We start from the raw sequence: 20,174 nt of genomic DNA on the forward strand, positions 1-20,174 counted from the left end.
ATTTAATTCAAAAACATAATTTATCTTTGGTCAATAATGAATCCACTACGTAGCAAACCTATGCTAGCTCATGAGCCAACATCCCAAATATGACCTACACACCACAAAGCTGTATTTAAACTAAACTTTCAATCCATTCCGTTAGAAACCATAACAAAGCTCTCGCCCAAAATAGAGATACATATGAAGGCAAATCCCTGGAGACACACATCGGATATACGCATTGCTTCCGGCGGTATCGCGACAGTTCTCATGTTGGATGGTGTAGTGCGAGCGCTATCGATCAAACACAAATGCCGGCACAAACGAATGAAGTTGCTCGAACTCGAACACCGGCTCCAACGCCTGGCCCCATACTGATAGTGGCCTGAAGCACCTTCTGATGGCGTGCCTGATTTCAGGCCAGATCCTGGCATACTTCCCCTTTCAAGTTTTGCGTGTCTTGCGCCTGACGGCTACTCCCGAAGGTAATTTGTCATACCGTTGCCCTATGCCGGCATAAAAGCCCAAAACTCAATGACTACTACACCATGGTTGATGGAAACTTTTTTATCGGCATTTGTTTAGTTTTCCGTTACGGCTGTGCCAGTAGACGGGTTATCCGGAGTCTACCGTCAGTGCAACGATACCACTGATCTATGTTGGTGGTTTCCGATACATGTTTAACGAAAAAATATTGAAAAGTAAATAAAACAGAGTTCAAACCAATATTTCACTATTCTCCAACATCTCAAACTGTGCTAGATTGGTCAAATCAGTAGTGCAGTGTAGTGACAAAGTAGCAAACTAATCATCACGTGAAAAAATAGCCACCTTCAAAAGATCAAAGCAATCTGTGAGTTTCGTGCAAAAAGCTCGTATATCATGCATTGTGTGAGTTAAAAGTCAACCCAACAAGCAGATAAATATTTGTGCCCAGCGATAAGTACAAACCGAGTTACGGCCGGAAGTCCTGTCCAAGTGCCAAATTCCCATCGCAGACAAGTGACATTCCTCAGCCCAGCATGTACTACTAGTACGTTGTTGGTTTGATTTATGGAATGAAGAGTTACGATTGACGGAAAACGATGTTTCGCGGTCCGTGTTACAACTGCGGTCATTTCGTGTCTTCGGGACACCGTAACGAACAGTGCCGACGCTACTAACAAACGAAATATCACTATGGTGTTGTCGGTGGTTGCCATTTCCCATCTTTACGTCGCTGCTGGTGTCGTTTGCGTGTAAATAATCATCAAAAGCTTTCACCCAACCATCATAGTACAACACTGCCGGAGGAATGGGTGACTTCGGATCGGGTGAGTAACATTTTGCTTGTGCCCTTTATTTACGACCTTTCTGCGGGTGTACTTTTACAGCTTTCATCGACTAAACCGCGTGTGTCTTATTCTTCAGCAATTACACACGTTACAAAGCGTTATCCAAATAGTATTAACGTCTTCCCCCTAACCAGGCGTCTACAGTGCTACAGTTTTAACTAGCACAATCGTATACTATTTTGTCTACAAAAACCCAAATTACAATTCCAGTAAAACATTTCTGCAAGTGAAATGATTGATGTTTGATGGCGGAAGTATTTAACTTTCCAGCCGTCCAGTACAGAGACACGGCAGCTCAGTGTCGCTTCGGCAAAACCTTCCTGACAGTGATTTCCAGCAGCAGCACACCGATACTACAAACAATTGTACCGAACAGTAGTAGCAGCACCGAGGACACCTGATCTAGGTTAACCTCCGGCATTTTAACCTCATTTTCGGCACACCTTGGCTTGTCCGCGTAACAACGCTTCCGCTCATACTGTACCATACTGGCAGCGATGATCTTTTGCACCGTGACACGAAACTGTTCCTTCAACGGATGATCTTTCCTCAGGGCCAGATGGGTGGATTGTTTAGCCATTAACGGAATTTCCTGCAGGGCGCACCGTTGCTCATCGGTAAATGTGTCTGCATAATGGAAGTACAAAGCATGGCAATCGATTAATTGCAGTAAAAGTTGTCAACCGAATACGAAAACCTACGTACGTCGTATCTGTTGATAAGCACGATTAGCATCACAAACGAAGGCACTTCTTTCACGCTCAAGAAGGAGCGAAATTCCTTCCTTTATATCGTAGTACACCGTGCCCGTTCTAGATATCTGCGTTTGAACCAGCGTCAACAAATATTTATCCTCCGTGGCCTACTTGAAACGGATTGCAAATAAAATACATTCCCCCATTAAAGTGTTGTCCCTTGTGCGCCATCTTTCAAATTGATTAGCCTACATTTAGAAGCTCCACACTTTCTGGTACATTTTCCACTGCTACACCAAACTTGTTTGCTACCATTTGCTCAAGGGTTCGAATATTTTTCGGTGGTACCACTAGCAACATACTAACGATGTGTGTCAGATAGAACTGATAAATTAGCACACTAAAGACCAACATGGTGAACAGCGTCAAACGGCTCGCGGACGATCTGCTGCTTTCGATGAAACCTACAAACAGAAAGGATATCCTTAAATTTGCACACTCAAAGGGATTTATTCAAATATTTACCTTGCTGACAAAGTATCCCCATCACAAGCACGAAAAAACCATTTTCCCGGTCCCGTTGGACTTTCGTGCGATCCACTTCTTGCTCGAACATAAATGTTTTGTACATTAGCAATGTAAAGCATATTATTAGGAAACCAATAGCAATCCACGTTAAGAAGCTAAAGGGACGCAAAATGGAGTTCCTCGTACGATCAACTTCCGGATGTAAAAACAGTAGAATTGTCCTATGGTTAAGAGAAAAAAATGTGGAGTAAAAACAAAGGATTAGAGATCTGCCGTATAAGCTTCCCACATACTGCGTATCTTGAACTGCTGCAGTGTAGTCAAGTTTGGCTAAATCTTCTTGTTTGATCACAACAGGTTCAATGATAACGTCTGCCAGTTGATCGTCATAGTTCGTTGAGAAGTTCTCCGTGATGCTATTAGCGAGAGAAAAGGTTATTGGTGGTTTTCGATTTTGCCTGCTAATATTAAGCACTTACCTCGTGTTGTGCACCATAGATAATACGTTCCACAGTTGAAGTCCATAAGCTCGATTAGTCTGCATTTCACCCTCTAATGTTCTGTCGCCATATATCGTTTTAGTCTACAGAAAAAAATTGGTTTAAAAAGAAATATTTTTGCTATCGGTTCAACACACCTTACTGATACCGGACAATTGCATTCCGAATAGGTTCAACTGCTTCTCGTAAGCGCTTCTTGTATCCCACATGTTTAAACCAGTGGCAATACTCCAACTACCAGCCTGTAGAAAGCTTACATCCCATGTCTTCCCCATCCACTGGCCACGAACGTTAAGAACTGCATTGTCCGTTCCAGCCGGTAGAAGCAAAAGCACATTAGAAGAAACGGTTATGTGGAGTTTCTGGAGAAACGTCCTATTCTCCTCAATTGCACGCAACCCGTACAGAAACCAACGGAACCGTTCACCGTTGAAATAACCTCGTTCGGTAAGTATCGGTAATACACTGTTCATGCCGGGACAGTTCATGTCGGCCATGAAACCAACCCTGACATGAACCAGCTCCAGTGAGGTAACGAATTTCTGCTCACTAAAACTTGCCACATTCACGAAGGACATGCTTTCCGTGCGGTTTTTTCTTACGCTGTGTAGCAGGTGAATGAATTCTGTCCCAGAGGAAAAACAAACCAAGAGAAAGTTTGGTGATTTATGATATCGCCAAGAAAGCGCTTTCTCCCACACGAACCATGTTGCTGGTTAACGCAATGGAAAACATATACCACCCTCAGATGTTGCCAGTTGACTAAATCAAGCACTAAACGTTCGTTTACTATGGCAAGGGAAGGCGCAACTGAAAGCAACAGAAACACCCAGAACCTCATGGTTGCGTACGTGTCGAAGATTGTTCAACAACTGACAATCAAAAGTTGGAAAAGTGGTCTGAAAAGCGTAATCAACATTATTAAGCTGCATATAATGCAAATATGCCACCCCACCCTAATTTTCTTGTCCAGAGATAATAACACTAATTGAGTAACTCTTGCAGTAGATACTTATGCCACGCACCTTCTCATCGCCTGCGGATACATTTATTGTGTCCAGAGTATCCCACGAATGGTTCGTTCCATTTTGCTAGCGCTTTCCACAGTTTCCGTTGTCTTTGGGCGATGGTTTGTAATAAAGCATTTTATACAGCTTTCGGCAACAAACAGTTTCATCGTGATCTATTGCCACCGGGATCGATCCGATCAAGATGCGACCGGTTGGTCACGCATTCTTCGCAAAAGCTTTACTGGTCTGGTGGCTTACATTGACATTGGTAGAACAAACAAAGGAGACTGGATTAAAATTCCCCCATCGTCCATCGTTGTACGCTCATCGTTGCATAGGCTGGGATTTGTACTGAATCTGGAATGCAACAACCATCCGCCGTTCTTACAACAAGCATCTCGATCAGATGGTTTCAATTCTTCGGACAGATGGCTATTTTTCGGAGTCCACAATGTAAACGATTCGATGTCTTTTTCGATGCCATCGATGCTTATATTACGTTGGAGTATTACGTGGTAATACGCGGAATGCTTACGCAGTATATGATATATACGGCAGTGTAAGGTCACGTGGTGGAATGCCATCGTATGTTTATCTGGGTGATTCTACACTGACGAAAGGATGGTACAAAGCAAACCATAGAAGAGAAAATTTTCAGCAGATTGTATTACGAGATATTGTATCGGTAAATATATTGATTGTCTATGGTTTTATGCTCCATACATAAAGATTTTTTCCATTTCTTATCTATAGAGCATGAACCAACATCAACCAGACAGTGTCGAAGTGTATCTTAGCTCTGTTCCCGTTAAGCCCAGGGCGCACAATGCACCAAAGTTTGCTTATCAGCTTAGAAAGATAATATAGAAGAAGCTAAATTTTAGGTGATTTTCTACGTCGCCGCAAATTCTTTAAGAGTTTAAATATTGCAAATATTTCTTCTCGTACAGATTAAAACTCGTTTTAGCATCTTCCTGGCGTTTGGATGTAATCGGCATCGACTTGACTTTGGGCGTTATAGAACAGTTTCAAACCAAGCAGGTCGACTTTTTCATGGTGTCAGTCTCCTTGCAAACGGAACGCATGTCAATCTTCGATTCTACTTTAGAAATGGCCCGTAGAAAGTATGTTGATGGGGCAGGTTTTACTGGGTCGGTTACACACCACTAACATGCCTCCCTCATTCCTGGTTTCATGGCAAGATTCTACACAATCTTTCGACATCCTAAATATATTTTTTGCAGTGAACCAAAGATCCCGTCGCGATCGATCTATATCGCAGACGGATCCAACCTAATAGGGAGGGATTTGTACACGTTTCCACTGGAATTGCTCTAGTCAGGGTCAGGGTGGACATGCTTTCCATTGTGAAACATCTTGCGGATATACTCACGTTTTAAGTAGTTGGAATATTTTTCCTGTTTTTAGTGTTACTATACCAGCGAACTCATTGCAGAAACCGAGTTATCCATATCCCTTTGGGGAAAGGCAGCCCGCTGAAGGAGTTGTTTAAACGTCATTTATAGATCCTTCGTGAATATGGCATCTTGGCGTATTACCAGGCTCGATGCGCCACGTCCTAGGTGCATCAAAGACAGTCATCAGACGGAACCGGTGGAATTGTACGATGTCTTGTCTGCCTTCGTTTTGATGGTCGGTGGAGTACTTTGTAGTTACCTTCTACTGCTGGCTGAAGCAGTGTTTCGATTTGTACAATTACGCTTCGCAAAACAATTTGCATCGGTAGTTACCGTCCTGTTGGATTAATTAAAAAAATGCCATTGTGTTCTTCGTTTGCCAGAATTGCTATTAGTAGCAGTGTGCTGAGTAAAATTCACTTTGAGATTTAAAAAACTTGCAAATATTGTTTGACTCAGCGTTGGGTTTAAATTCAAACCTGAGTTTATTAAGTTGCTACTTATTCTTACAATAATTCCAAGCCCCTTATCTCTTGAAAATAGCTAATCAATAAGGCAAATATTACTTTGTTAATTGTCCAGCATTTCATGTCTTGTGGCAAAGAGTGTTCTATTGTATTGAAAATCACATTAAATCTTTAAATAAATCATAGATATGTGAGATTCTCGATCACGTTAACAGAGGATCGCTCCTATCTTTTGTGGTAATACAACCTATGTATTCGTAAAAGGCAATCATATGTTGTCTAGTTCTTCAGAATATGAAAAGAATAATGTTAATGAACCTCTAATTAGCCTCTGAGAAATAATTTTCCCTGCACATCCGTGGAAAGTGGTGGAAAGAGATAAATAAAGCGAGGAGACAAAAATTGCAACTAAAATAGTAATAGCAGTGATAATAGTGTTTCCTCCTACCATGTAAATTAAATACATACTTAAAATGCAATCAAATTGCCTCCTTCAGAAATTGCCTCCTTCTAACCATATCACGTAATATTCCGGCAGTTACTTCCTCTACTGACAGTTTAATTACGACATTATCGTATTATGCTTTCAGCTTCAGTATATATTTACCTTACAGTGGAATTATTTTCTGTACTTTTATAGTAATTATTGATAATAATGCTAAACGACTAGTTTTGAGTTTTTTTTTCTAATTTCGGTTGCGATTTTAATTTGAGCAACATTTCTCCAGAACTCCTTACTTAATAATTTACACAGTCTACTTTTAGAGTATGCGTGGCTCTCGGACATATTAATCGCGTTTATTATGCAAATATTCATTTGTATGTTAGTATATAGAAACGAAATGTTTTTACGAGTATTTAAAGAGCTTTACTTACAACAATTTTCTTAGTCTGTTTTGCAACCGTTTTCGGTCACAACTTCACCGAAATGAAACTAGTGCTCTGTGCACTGTTTCTGCTGCAAGCACCAAATCATTCGCAGTGTTTCTCCCGGACTCAATTGATTGAAGAGTTTTTGCAACAACGTTCCATCACCAGTCTAATATTGCTCCACTGCGCACAGGAATCTGTCGATCAAGATGTGATCCACATAGCAAAAGCACTTAGTCAATCATTTCTCGGTACCATTTATTACACCGACGTAAGCAAGATACACTTCGAACACCAATTCCACCGAAATATGTTTTACGAGCGCTACAAAACGGCCATCACCTTGAATCTGGAATGTTCCGGCATGGATCGCGTGTTGAAGCTGCTATCGGAAAATTCCTATTTTAATAGTACCTTTCATTGGCTTATGTTTGGGGGACGAAACTTTGAGCAAGCGACCTGTTTGCTGTCCAACCAAAATATTAACTACGATACTTCGATCACGTTGCTGTTTGACGAGTATAAACCAGACAACATAACTCGTTACGAGGTGTATGAAGTTACTGGGACCGTAAAACGTCGTGGAGGTAGAATCAATTTCGAGATGCTGGGAATTGTATCTTCATTGAAAGATCTACCTAGACGCGCTGCTCCGGAACGAAACTTGGATGGGATTGAACTGTGGACAGCACTGACGGTGATATCATGTCTAATTACTTTCGATTTGGCTGTGGTGGAAGCTAAAAGCTCTCCCTTTATTTCATTGCAGACCGCTAATCAACATCAGCCTCGGCCTTTTATCGAGAAGCTGAATTCGGTAAAGAGGCAAAAATCATACAGTGCTACCACGCACTGCTATCAGATGGTTAAGCTACTTCAAAGGAAGCTTAAATTCAAGTAATCCTTACTGCAGTTTTTCAATTTTTCTCTATTCACTCAATAATGTTTCACTGCCCGATAGGCTTACCGTGGTTCTCACCAACGACTGGGGTTTCGATCTTATCGGTAAAAATTCTTCACAAGGTGTCGTAGGGCAGCTACAGACCAATCAAGTCGATTTTGGGACGACGCCATTTGGAATAACTGTGGAGCGATTACCATTTTGTGACTTTACCATCGAAATTGCTCGTGCAACGTATGTGCCATTCGGTTTTGTACAGTACAGACTTTTCTCATATTCCGCCCTTTATCCTCTTGCAGGTTTTATACTGTGTTCCGGCATCCGAAAAGTTTGAACAATAACAACATTTTTCTGCTGCCGTTCGAAACGCTGCTTTGGATCGTGATCGGTGTCGTATTCGGTGCAGTCGCACTTATCCAAGCGATATCTATCGTGTGCAACCACCACCCAGAGACAGAATCTGTACGATCGTGCATCGAATGTCTCGTCGATCAGTCACTGCTGGGTACGGTGGGAATAGTATGCCAGCAAGGACTGCATCATCGCATCATTGGGATAAGCTCGAACAAGATATTGATACTGGTTGCGATGCTATTTTCGATGTTATTGCTACAGTTTTATTCCACCTTTATCGTAGGATATCAGCTCATCACTCCACCGAAAACGATTAATACGCTGGAAAAGCTTGCGGACAGTAACATCAAGATGGCGGTTGAAGATTTAAGCTATCAGCACGATTTCTTTGACGTAACTATCAGCGTGCTGTTGCTCCTCCAGTGCAATGGAGTTCCTTAGGATCTCCTTTTTTGACGATTATAATTCTTCCCAACAGCGCACTAAAAATCCGACAGCATTGAAACTCTACGAAACGAAGATTCTCCCCAATAAGTACGGGTTTGTTAATTTATCACTCGGCATGCAGCTTGTCAAACGCGGAGGTTATGCATTTCATTGCGAAACTTCGTACGGCAATTCACTTATTATAGGTTGGTGTTCGTCCTCAGCGGTACAAAATGTTCTCGGGGTATTATGTTTCCGCTTATAATGCTTGAACCATTACAGAAACCTTTACCGAACGGGAAATCTGTGAACTACAGCAGGTGCAACTTTATCCACAACGTCCCGTGCATCTGCCCATGATTAGGGGCAGTCCGTTGCGCGAACTGTTCAAGGTTAATTTACAACTGCTAAAGGAAAACGGACTGCTGGCGTACCATCATTTGCGGAACTACATCCCCAGGCCAAAGTGTAACAAGCAGAGCAACAATCACGCCGAACAGATCTATCTTACCGATGTAAGGTTCGCCTTTCTACTGTTGTGCGCTGGCCTGGCTGCGAGTGTTGTGATCCTATCGTGGGAATTTGCCCTCGAACGTCTTCAGCGCTGGTGGCGCCGCCGACAACAAACACTTGCTCCCACTAGCATACCGGACGGGTTTGTGTGGCTTAATTAAACCGACGGAATAATGTTCCACTGCGTGCTCGTGCACACTATGTAACAAAACACTACTGATAATCACAACGTATACTATGAAATACATCACCATTAGTTCCCTTTATCGTGTGAATCATTTCACCTTAAAAGCGTGGCAAGGATATAACTACTCTCTTTTATCAAAACCACTTAATCCGCGACTTTTGTGCACCATTGCATGTTAAATGCAAATACACCACATCACGTCCGTTTTTACTAACACCCTTTTGGTGAAACTTTTCTAAATTGATTTCCACACCGGGCTGTGCAAGCGCATCGTATTCAACATGCTGCAACGACGGCCCGGTGGTAAATGCCACTTTCTACATTCTGATGGTAATCACACATTCCCCCCGTTTGGGGATTCGCGCTGTTAGTTTATCGCACACACGGTAATCCCTTGGAAACCGTTGCATCCGTGTCAGCGGAGCGGAGCACAAACTGTGCTGAGGTACTGCACCTCATTAACTCGCGGCATCTAGGTAAAACCGACTGCTGGTGTGCGTCGTCAGTAAAACTTGGACCCAGTTGGGTAGGAATTCTACATAAAATGAACATGCATTCTTACCGTGCTGTTCTGCCACTCCATGACGTCACGCACGGACCGATTCACACCATTGGTGTGGGCAATAGAATATGCACATTATGTTTGATAGACAGGCAAACGCAAACGAGACCCATAACCCATAACGTCTAAGTAGGCTTTTAACCTTATGGCCCGCGCCCGTAACCTCAAGTGCAGAAGGCATCATCGCAGGGCAGAGTGTGTTTTGGGGTCCTTACAGTCCTGCGTCGATTCGTATGAGTTACTCGCAGACATTACATTACGGTATATCCTGGTGTGCATTATGGGTGCCACACTTCACATACTGTTGTCTCGTGGTCGTTTGCCATTGCCATCATCGGGTGGTAATGGCGCTATGAGTGTGCGATGTGTGTGCGGTTTTGCGCCACCTTTGCTTCTTGCTCCATCATCTTCCATCATTCCATCTCTTGAACCACCAAAGGTGGTCGTCTTCCTAGAGCCCCTGCTCGTAAGTACACCTTATGCATATTCTTGCCGTACTCTGCCGCTCTGTCCGCTTTACAGTAATAGCACTGTAGGGTCCTGTAGGGGTACAACCAAAAAACCCGGTGAGTTGCCTTAGGTGAGATTTCAATCTGCTTCAACGCTTCAGTAACCTGTACCTATTCGATCCTGACGGATCTGGTGCATGCCCCTTAAGGTGTTCTGTTGCGTGGTGGGCGCATATTGGTTTTATCGACCTTTACCTCCGGAAAACTCACATACACACAAACACACACACACACATTATGAATCCGGATGCGTGTGATCCGCTTGCTCATACGAGCATGTACCAACGTGCGGAAGAAGGTGTTACTAAAAAGTGTTTTAAGCCTCGTTTTTTTAATTCCATAAACTTTTGCAGTGTTCTAATGTATGTCTGTGTTATTTTTCTTTTCTGCACCCACAGATAGTGACGATAGTGATGGAGAGGGAGGTCTAGGGAATGTGAGCCGTGTAATTGTTCGACCACCAGGTAAGTGGCCACTGCGATTCTTGCTTGCTTGTACTCACAGAAAACATACTCAACATATGCTACCTATAATTCAAGAAAAAACTGAAAATTGAAGCACAATGCGATCTTTGCAAAATTGTTAGATTAGAAAGTGCATGTGTGAATAACGGTTCCTTCTTTCTGCTACTTGAATTGCCTTTTTCGTCTTGATTCGGATTGTGAAAAGCGATAAAATAAAATAGAGCAATTTTTTTGTTTTTGGAACAGACAGAGATAGAGAATCTACATCTCGAAAGTGTACTGTGTTAAGTTCATTTTATTACGAATTACTGGCAAACGGTCTACTGCAAACATTGACAAATGATGATTTTCCATTGCTTTTTTACGTGTGTATTTTGAGTGGTCTGCTTTTTCATACAAATCATTTCACCAGTTAACTATTGCATAAGTAGCGAAGAAATGCAGTATTACCGGCTATTGTGGGATAAGGTAGAGTCGTGTTAATGTATTCGCCTGACCGATATTATATTGTGCTGCTGCTGTTGTTAATCCTCAAATTTCTAAGATCTATAGATCATCGTCGAATGATCTTCCCGCTGCGCTGGTTTGAAGCTGCGCCTAAAACCAATTTAAGCTAGCTGGAGCTAGGTGGAGAGATCTTTCAAATCGATCAAATGATCGTCCTTTTTTTGTAAAACACAACTGTGTTCTTTTGTGTCCTTGTTCTGCCTTGTACGAATAGTATGTGTAATGGGTTTTAAACGTATATATTAAAAAATTTAAGATGATTATTACTAATACAGCAGCTTTTTAAGCGCGTTCGCCTCGGATACGACGCGCCAGCTGGATATCCTTCGGCATGATGGTGACACGCTTGGCATGGATGGCGCACAGGTTAGTGTCTTCAAACAGACCGACCAGATAGGCTTCGCTAGCCTCCTGCGTAAAGGAAAAGGGAAAAACAAACAATACGGAACACAGGTTAGATATACGGCGCTTATGTTAATTTAGAACGGATGTTGACAGTTGAATACAAAGCATCCAAAACATACCTGCAGAGCACCGATGGCGGCCGACTGGAAACGCAAATCGGTCTTGAAATCTTGGGCGATTTCACGCACCAAACGCTGGAACGGCAGCTTACGGATCAGCAACTCCGTCGATTTCTGGTATCGGCGAATTTCACGAAGAGCCACCGTACCGGGACGGTAACGATGCGGCTTCTTAACGCCACCGGTGGACGGGGCGCTCTTACGGGCGGCCTTGGTGGCCAGCTGTTTACGCGGAGCCTTTCCTCCGGTAGATTTACGGGCTGTTTGCTTGGTACGTGCCATGTTGATTTATTTTCGTCTAGGTGAAAATGAAGAACATGTTTTTTTTTGTTATTGGTAAATGCTGCAATACATTACAAGCATTAGCGTAGGAACATTTCAACGCATCCAAACATGCTCTCGCTCTCGGAAGTTGTCGCTCTTTTTTTAAGAAAGGACGGTGCAAAACCGGTTTCTCCTTCTCGACAATCACCTCTGGGGGGACACATGCGCACTAGCGCTCCCCGCCAAAAAGCTTGGGAAAATCAATAACCAAGCCAAACACTTTTCTTAATGGGAAATTGTTTCCAGCCTATTGCATATAAAGGCGCATAAATCCAAGATGTCGGCTGTAATCCCCATGAACATTAAAAAAAACCAAATTATTTTAACAATGAGCATCGCTATTTTACAAAATTCACAAATCCTAGCGCATTGTTACATGTTTACATAAATTATAAACTGATCATAAATAATTTAATACATTTAACAAAACGCAACAAATTTAATAAACTATGCAACAGTCCGACTCATGTCACAATTGAAAAATTCCATCAAAACAAACATTAATTTTTAATCATAATATTGAAAACGTTATTTATAAATTTCGTACGAGATAATAAAATAAACTTTCATTACTTCAATCACCAAAATCGCAATTTCGAGAGATTAAAAACAAAAAGTTTCTCCCCTCCTTTGATGCCCGCCCGCAATGGAAGGTAAAAAAAGCAATCATTAGCCTTCTATACTTCCAGCTTAGTAGCGCTGCCACACAACAAAATGGCGTCGTTGGTGGACCACCGCGCGCGCGATCGAACATTTATTGCGGCACGACTTTTCCTTTATCGCGCGCATCACCATTCCATCACCGTGCCAAGATTGTCTCGTCAAAAGCGCACACATTGCGAAGCACAACAAAATGCCTAGCCATCACCACCAACACTGCACGCGTACGCTATAGATTTTCACTTTCGATTCACTCGAATGCAGCCCTTTTGTTCTATGCTGCTTTGCGTACATTTCCACGAAACAAAATCTTTTGTTGGTCCATGCGGAGCGCTAGCGCTACCGCTGGGGGCTGCTACCCCTTGGACAGCATGATGATGATGATGGGGGCTGCTTACCTCTCACTCTTCAAACAAAACAAATTGCAGCTCACACACGGGAGACAACGCTGAATTCACTTCCACTCGCGAAGAAGATCCGAACGGTAATGACGTGTTGTGTGTGTGCATTAGCTTTCTGTGGCTCTGCAAGTGTTCACACCAACACTCCAACACACGCCGACGGTGCTGGTTGTCTCTTTCGCGCTCGTTACATTCGAAGCGAATACTGGTGGGAGAGTTAGTGCGCCCGCTCACACTCTCCCGCGCTACACAACGCAGTCTGTTCGGAGTGCGTGAAGCAGGTTGCTTGGATGGTGTGTCTTTGCTAAGTTTTTTTTTTGAAGGGAACATTTTCGGTGCAAATCGGATTTAAAAAGACCCTATTATATTTTAATTGTACGATGATGTGATAAATGATTGTAATTTCTATATTAATAGAAACACAACGTTGATTCCTTCCTATTTTTCTTGTAAGTTACTCTATTCAACAACAAAAATTGGTAAAAAATGGCAAAACCGCCAAACATGCTAACCGCCAAATGTATTGGTTAATCGTTTTAAAAAGGTTTATTAATTACCTTTCAATTATAAAAAAAAAACTTTCATATCTTTGAACCACAAATCTTTTAAATAAATAGACCAGTAAACTGGCCTACAGTTCCAATTAAATTAACACCAACGAGAAATAGTCCTTACCTAGATAACCAACTGCCAATTAATCATTTCTTCCGTTTGTTCCCTTCTCCTCTAGGACACAGTGGAAAGGCCAAACGTGGCCACCTGTGTTTCGATGCAGCCTTCGAAACCGGTAACCTGGGGCGGGTCGATTTGGTCGGAGAGTTCGAGTATGATCTGTTTCTGCGACCGGACACGTGCAATCCGCGATATCGTTTTTGGTTCAACTTTACCGTGGACAACGTGAAACAGGACCAGCGGGTTATATTCAACATCGTCAACATGAACAAAAGCCGAAACCTGTTTAAGGATGGCATGACGCCGCTAGTCAAATCGACCAGCCGTCCCAAGTGGCAACGATTGCCCCGGTGCGAGGTGTTCTACTACAAATCGCCAGTACATCAGAACCATTATGTGTTGAGCTTTGCCTTCGGGTTTGACAAGGAAGATGAGGTGTATCAGTTCGCACTGACCTTTCCATATTCGTACTCCAAGATGCAGGCATACCTGAATGCGGTTGAGCTGAAGTTCCCGGATACCTTCGAACGGTCAACGTTGGGAATGAGCATTGTAAGATCGTGAACTTTATTTCTCTTCATATTCCCTGAATGTTATTTTGTCCTTTCATTGTAGCAAAATCGTAAACTGGAATTGATCACCTTCGACGATGTGAAGAAACCGGACAAGATGGACCCGAAGAATGTGATCCATATGGTTGTGATTTTGGCCCGTATACATCCGGGTGAGTCACCGGCATCGTACGTGGTGCAAGGTTTGATCGAATTTCTGGCCGCCGCAAATCAACCCATCTCGAAGGCACTGCGAGAACACGTGGTGTTCAAAATCGTCCCGATGCTCAATCCGGACGGTGTGTTTCTCGGCAATAATCGGTGCAATGTGATCGGTCACGATCTGAACCGTTCGTGGAATAAGCTGTCCCAGTACACGCATCCAACCCTGTCGGCTGTGATGAAGATGCTGAAGGAGTATGATAATTCAAGTGTAAGTGCATGTTAAATTTCTCAACGAAGAACTGTTCTTCAATGTACCTATTTCTGTTTTGTAAATTGGCAGTGTTACCAAGTCGATTTTGTGATCGATCTTCATGCTCATTCGAGTCTGACCGGAACGTTCATCTATGGCAGCACGTACGACAACGTGTATCGGTACGAGCGTCATCTAGTCTTTCCGAAGCTGTTCGCTACTAAGTGCGAGGACTTTTGCCAGGAACACATGATGTTTAATGCGGATGATCGCAAGTCTGGTACGGCTCGGCGATACTTTGTCGAAGCGCTTAGCGACAACGTCAACACGTACACGCTGGAGGTGTCAATGTGCGGGTACTTTCTGAACGGTACCAACATTCTTACCCAGTACACGGAAGATGGATGTATGTGCCAGAACTTATCAAAAATTCGGTTATGTATTGTTCTCACCCTTGATCGCTTGGTTTCAGATATGCGAATCGGACGAAACTTGGCCCGTACATTCCTGGAGTATTATCGGTTCACCAACATTCTGCCCATTCCTCCCGTCGATGAGTTACGGCCCCGGAAGGGTCGTCCTAGGACACATCGGCCACGGGCCCGTTCGAAAACACGCAGCGAGGTACGAGTCCGGCCTAAAACGACTCGTGCTTACGCTCCGATCAGCTACACGGATCTGTCCATCTGCTACGATAGTGCCACTTCTGAGGACGGTTCCCCGGTACGGTATATGTACGGGCAGGGTAACGCAGGATATGGTGGGTTCCGGATGCGTCCACTCATCCATCAGGATCAATTTTCGCTCTCCAACATTCAGGCAGCACGATTCAGCAATCTCGACTTTACGAGCGATTTTCGGCTAAAGGTACCGAAAGCGAAAGGAACCTCACAGGAACCGAAAATGCCACCGATCGAAATGTTGAACGTACCGCCAAAGCCACACCTAACGATTATCGACTTTAATCAGCTTACGCGCGGTGGCCTGGATGAGGCAACTTCGGGCAAAACGATCGAGCGCGAAAAGGAAAAGATCCGACGACACACGACACACAAATCGTCGTCACGGAAAGCCTAAAATGAGCGTAACCTTAGTGCGGTGTACTACTGCTAAAACGTGTAACAATTTTCTATTTCCATCCTTTCTAGACTAGACTTGATAAACGTGGTAAACGGGTCCGTGCCGCAAAGCAATACTAGCACTGAATGTTTTCCATCCGAAAGTGAGCGCTGAAGTAGCCGTTCGATTTCTTCCGCATCTAATCGCTGATCGTGGATCGGTTCATTGTATCTCAAACGACTCGTCAGGCAATTGCAGCGTTGCTCTCCAGCCAAACATGCACAGGTACGTCTGGAAAGGTAGATGGCGTATCTGAAGTTCCAGTATCCGGCTAGCGAATGTAGTTCTTCGCGTAGAAGCACATTCGGGAGGTCCCGGAAGCATGCGCAAAGCATCAAGCGAGTCTCATCCTCGTCATCGTCTAGAATCGCTCTCAGCGTGCTGTAAATCGGTGCTATGGCAACACCTTGTACGAACGCTACCACGTTACGGTATTGATTGCGTTGCCACAGAAAATCTCCGTAAATTCCTTTCCACTCGGTGTGCGATCCAACCGAAACGGTTGCGATATAGTTGCTCATGAGGCCACCGGGTTCTAGCTTTATCAGCACATCGAATGTACCCTTCTCTCGGTCGAATGCGATCGGTGTGTAGGGACGGCTAAAATATAGGTCATCTTCACTTTTATCATACTTTTGTATCGTTTGTTTTGCTATTATCGTAATGGAGTCTCTCTCAGTCTGCCCAGAATTCTCTTCAAGCCAGGCTTGTAAAAGATCATTTCCAGCCCTTTCCGGAATGTGGGTTGCAGCTCTATGGGCGCGTAGCATTAAATGACACCCCGGTGGTACAATTAGACACTCTCGATCGTTAGCACTGTTCGGAACATAACGAAATCGGAACCGGAATACATTCGCCGTAGCCTGGGCAATCGTTTCACATACGAATTGTTTGTAGCTTCGATCGAAAATGTTCGTCACACCTGCAGGAAGCTTATGTTTTGAAGGTTTCACATCCAGCACACAGTTCGTACAGCCTGAACCACAGCATATTGGATCTTCGTCGCTCATGAGAATTCGCTTCGCAAATTTTCTTTCCTTTTCGACAATTTGTAAACTTCGCTTTTGTGTTGACCATTTGACAGTAGCTGCTTTTGTTTACATTCTTTCTTAATGTATCAATCGATGCGTCAGAAACCCTCGCACAAGATTGTATTGCAACAGCAACATAAAACCATTTCATTAAATAGAAACAATGATTGACCGGATTTTTATTAATTATAACATAGTTTAAGTATGTACGCAGTTGTACGTATCACAAGTATTGCTTCCTTACACGCCCACCTTCCCCAGTGCCGAATCCGTTTTCGGATCGGCGGTAACGTTCTGCACTGCCACGATCGTTTCGTTTATCGTGGTTTGCATCGAGCGCATGTTCTGTATCTGCAGCAATCGCAGTATTTGGGCCGCCTTTTCAATATCCCGTTCTACGCCCGTTTGCGGTTTCCCTGCAGTGCTACTATTGTCGCCCCCGAATGCGAAAGGTTGTCCGGTGATGAGCGGTTCCTTTAGCGACTCCTTGTTAAGACAATCGTGAATGACACGTCCGGCGGCACGCAGTGAAACGAGATGATCCGGGTGGTAGGCAATGCCAAGCCGATCGGCTAGTTTGCGAGCGCCTTCCTCGAACTGAGCGTTGGTAAAATCGAGACTATCGAACGGATTGGCCGATTTCACCTCCGGTGCGTTTGATTTCTTCTGCTCTTCTACCTTCCTAGCACCGCTCAGCGGTCGGTAGGTCTCCACGTTGTCCGAATACTCCAACCGGACCGCGTGAAGAAGCAGCCAGGTCAGTTGCTCTTGCCGCGTTGCCAGCTCATAGGGGAGCCCAACGTCGGTCTTGTACTTTTCGTACGCTGCCTCCCATACATCGACCGAACCGATCTGCTTCAGGTTTTCTCGGCTTTCGATCGTGTAATGGCGTATTTTCTGATCTTCCAACCATGAGATCAGCGAGCGAAATTCCTTTAGATCTGCGAAAACAAAAAAAGGGCGTTTTGGTGTGGGGCGGAAGGGTTAAATAGTCGCCGGTTTTGTGTGCCTTCCCCTTTAGCGCACTTGGCGTACCGTATCGATTAACGCATTTACATACCATCAATATTAACTGGCTGGTTGCCGGTATATTGCAAAGCGGACAGATATCGTTCGAACATTCTTGCCACGAAAAATTGCGAAACAAATAAAACACCGTTGGGAGAATTTTCGCGTGTCTATTCTTCACTTTTCGACTTGTTTTGTATTGTCTGCGGAATGTCATCTTGCCGTCGCACGAGCAAGGTTGCGTTTACATTACCAAGCGGAGCGCTCGAGTAGCTGCATCAAGGTGTGCATATCGTGAAAAATAGTCATGCATGGTTGCAAAAATCTTTTTTGTTGTCACCGTACGTAAAAATAAGTTTAAAAAAAACTCCATTCAGAGTGCGCATTTCGCGAAGTTTCGTCATGTTTGATGAAAAGTTACTTAAACTTTAAATTAAAGTGAAATGATCTTTTGGGTGGAAAGCTGACAGCCTTCCCGTTGTTTTGAATGCGTAACAAATCAAAACAAACGCTACGGAAGGGTAGAAAATCCAACCAGAATTGACTATAAAGGTGTAGAAAATGGCTGATTCCGTAATTTCCAACCGGTACAAGGACTGTATGCCTTGTCGTTTGGTTAGCGGGTTCGGAGTGATCGGTATGGGAGTGTACCTTGCGCTGCAAGCACGGAAACGAACTCACACGCTAGGCCGGTACAGCATGTTTGGAATCGCAGCAGGTTCGTGTAGTTGCACGTTGTGGTGCTGCTTCTGTGTTTAGTTGTTATCTTAATACAAGTTCTCTTTTCTTTCCAGTCGCTGGAAGCATAGGCATTTCCCGCTTGCTAGACGTTTACCCTTTTGGCGATAGAACGCAGAAGTAGTTCGAGTTTACTGTTCGTAAAATAAAAAGTTCCCTCACACATATCGATTGGTTGTTAAAAATTCGGCTACAATTATTTCATTCCCACCTTCCCCAAGCTGGTATCCGTTCGTGGATCCGCCGTCACATTCTGCACCGCCACAATCGTTTCGTTGATGGTTGTTTGTAGTTTACGGATGTTTTGAATCTGCAGCAAACGCAATATCCTTGCGCACTGTCCTAAATCTTGGTCCGTTTCCAGTCCCATTCCGCTGCCCTGCTCGATCGGGAACGGTTGGCCCGTGATGACACGTTCCTTCAGGGCTTCCTTGTTGTACGCACTGCTGATAACTTTTGCAGCTGCCTGCAGTGACAACAGATGATCCGGATGGTAAGCGATTCCCAGCCGTTCGGCCAGCTTCCACGATCCATCCTCAAAATCAGCACTGGTAAAGTCAAAATTATCGAACGGATTGGCGGATAACACTTCCGGAACACTTGTTTTTCTCGCTTCCTCTTGCACTTTTTTCGCTCCCGTTAATGGACGGTACTGTTCCGCATTATCAGTGTACTCGAGCCGGATTGCATACAGCAGCAGCCACGTTATTTCTTCCTGCTTGGATTTGAGATGCTGTGGCAGTCGTATGTCTTTCTTGTACTTTTCGTACGCTCGATTCCATTCCTCGGGTGAATTAATTTTCCTCAATGGATCCCGACCGTCGATGGGCAGAAAGCGTATCTTCTGATCCTCCAGCCACAGTACGAAGCTTCGAAAATCCTTCGGATCTTTAATGAACAGAAAGATATGAATGAAAAAGGGCCAACACACACACACACAAACGCAAATACTATAAAGCAATATACTTACCATCGATGTTTAGCTGTCCTACGCGAGGATATTGAAGCGCAGATAGATAACGTTCAAACATATCAACTTGATTAGATCGAACGTAGCTACAATTGTTGTTCTGGTCGGTACAATAGCTTTCGGCGTCCTTATTCTGCCCCACAGAATCTGCCACTTTTGTAAACAAATCCGCCCAAGGTTGGTCTACGTAGGGTAGTTCCATGCGAATCACGCGAGTCAAACATTTTTCTCAAGATACGTTTTGTTTGAAAATTTAAATAAAAATTAACACAAAATATTTGGAATTATTTTGATTAAAGCTAAACGAAGGCAGACTGTGTTGAGTTGGTTCAGTTAAGCGTGTTTAGAATGTTGCCGGAAGTTCCACTAGCGTCTACTAAACTTTGGTGGAGGGCGCCATTTTTTAACGGTTCAACGGTTGGAGAATTCTGGCGATGGCTTCATGTGCTCCAACATCGAGATTAAAATAACCACATCGGAGTGCTGCAAGTGAATATAACCGTACTGTGAGAAGTACAAAACATAAGATTAATC

The 20,174-nt window shown here is 43.7% G+C and overlaps 8 protein-coding genes across 12 annotated transcripts; 3 read left to right on the top strand and 5 right to left on the bottom strand.

Moving 5' to 3' along the window:
- Positions 1-733: 733 nt before the first annotated feature.
- LOC125765433 (glutamate receptor ionotropic, NMDA 1-like) lies at positions 734-9,074 on the bottom strand. Of its 4 annotated transcripts, none has more exons than XM_049430599.1 (8): positions 8,997-9,074; positions 6,811-7,001; positions 3,177-5,804; positions 3,019-3,122; positions 2,537-2,955; positions 2,264-2,475; positions 2,022-2,178; positions 734-1,943 (listed from the first exon to the last, which is right to left on the bottom strand). In XM_049430599.1, exons 3-8 carry the CDS (start codon positions 3,615-3,617, stop codon positions 1,612-1,614), a joined length of 1,665 nt encoding a protein of 554 aa, XP_049286556.1. In that variant the 5' UTR covers positions 3,618-5,804; positions 6,811-7,001; positions 8,997-9,074; the 3' UTR covers positions 734-1,611. The 4 variants fall into 4 exon arrangements, with proteins under 4 accessions (XP_049286556.1, XP_049286555.1, XP_049286557.1 ...); XM_049430598.1 differs by lacking the exon at positions 8,997-9,074 and having other exon boundaries at positions 3,177-5,545; positions 5,609-5,804; positions 6,811-7,239; XM_049430600.1 differs by lacking the exon at positions 8,997-9,074 and having other exon boundaries at positions 2,537-2,760; positions 2,833-2,955; positions 6,811-7,239.
- LOC125766063 (ionotropic receptor 75a-like) lies at positions 7,115-9,252 on the top strand. Its single transcript, XM_049431646.1, has 6 exons — positions 7,115-7,501; positions 7,574-7,701; positions 7,766-7,939; positions 8,005-8,452; positions 8,538-8,691; positions 8,768-9,252. Exons 1-6 carry the CDS (start codon positions 7,115-7,117, stop codon positions 9,157-9,159), a joined length of 1,683 nt encoding a protein of 560 aa, XP_049287603.1. The 3' UTR covers positions 9,160-9,252.
- Positions 9,253-9,655: 403 nt separating this feature from the next.
- On the top strand, positions 9,656-15,851 carry LOC125765427 (cytosolic carboxypeptidase 6). Of its 2 annotated transcripts, XM_049430583.1 has the most exons (6): positions 9,656-10,554; positions 10,655-10,720; positions 13,867-14,360; positions 14,424-14,792; positions 14,865-15,180; positions 15,247-15,851. In XM_049430583.1, exons 1-6 carry the CDS (start codon positions 10,494-10,496, stop codon positions 15,849-15,851), a joined length of 1,911 nt encoding a protein of 636 aa, XP_049286540.1. In that variant the 5' UTR covers positions 9,656-10,493. The 2 variants fall into 2 exon arrangements, with proteins under 2 accessions (XP_049286540.1, XP_049286539.1); XM_049430582.1 differs by having other exon boundaries at positions 9,656-10,720; positions 14,865-15,851.
- On the bottom strand, positions 10,998-13,257 carry LOC125765484 (histone H3.3A). Its single transcript, XM_049430688.1, has 3 exons — positions 13,134-13,257; positions 11,752-12,049; positions 10,998-11,638 (listed from the first exon to the last, which is right to left on the bottom strand). The coding sequence occupies exons 2-3, from the start codon at positions 12,031-12,033 to the stop codon at positions 11,510-11,512; spliced, it is 411 nt and encodes a 136-aa protein (XP_049286645.1). The 5' UTR covers positions 12,034-12,049; positions 13,134-13,257; the 3' UTR covers positions 10,998-11,509.
- Positions 15,852-15,875: 24 nt separating the features above from the next.
- On the bottom strand, positions 15,876-16,956 carry LOC125765455 (NADH-cytochrome b5 reductase-like). Its single transcript, XM_049430636.1, has one exon. It carries the CDS (start codon positions 16,901-16,903, stop codon positions 15,884-15,886), a length of 1,020 nt encoding a protein of 339 aa, XP_049286593.1. The 5' UTR covers positions 16,904-16,956; the 3' UTR covers positions 15,876-15,883.
- Positions 16,957-17,055: 99 nt separating this feature from the next.
- Positions 17,056-18,146, bottom strand: LOC125765467 (RNA transcription, translation and transport factor protein-like). Its single transcript, XM_049430652.1, has 2 exons — positions 17,985-18,146; positions 17,056-17,865 (listed from the first exon to the last, which is right to left on the bottom strand). The coding sequence occupies exons 1-2, from the start codon at positions 18,043-18,045 to the stop codon at positions 17,165-17,167; spliced, it is 762 nt and encodes a 253-aa protein (XP_049286609.1). The 5' UTR covers positions 18,046-18,146; the 3' UTR covers positions 17,056-17,164.
- A 99-nt stretch (positions 18,147-18,245) lies between these two features.
- Positions 18,246-18,841, top strand: LOC125765490 (uncharacterized). The gene is made up of 2 exons (XM_049430694.1): positions 18,246-18,650; positions 18,727-18,841. Exons 1-2 carry the CDS (start codon positions 18,494-18,496, stop codon positions 18,792-18,794), a joined length of 225 nt encoding a protein of 74 aa, XP_049286651.1. The 5' UTR covers positions 18,246-18,493; the 3' UTR covers positions 18,795-18,841.
- LOC125765459 (RNA transcription, translation and transport factor protein-like) lies at positions 18,752-20,172 on the bottom strand. The gene is made up of 2 exons (XM_049430641.1): positions 19,641-20,172; positions 18,752-19,558 (listed from the first exon to the last, which is right to left on the bottom strand). The coding sequence occupies exons 1-2, from the start codon at positions 19,840-19,842 to the stop codon at positions 18,867-18,869; spliced, it is 894 nt and encodes a 297-aa protein (XP_049286598.1). The 5' UTR covers positions 19,843-20,172; the 3' UTR covers positions 18,752-18,866.
- Between the last annotated feature and the right edge of the window lie 2 nt (positions 20,173-20,174).

The sequence above is a fragment of the Anopheles funestus genome, chromosome 2RL, assembly GCF_943734845.2.
Source record: "Anopheles funestus chromosome 2RL, idAnoFuneDA-416_04, whole genome shotgun sequence".
Lineage (NCBI taxonomy): Eukaryota > Metazoa > Arthropoda > Insecta > Diptera > Culicidae > Anopheles > Anopheles funestus.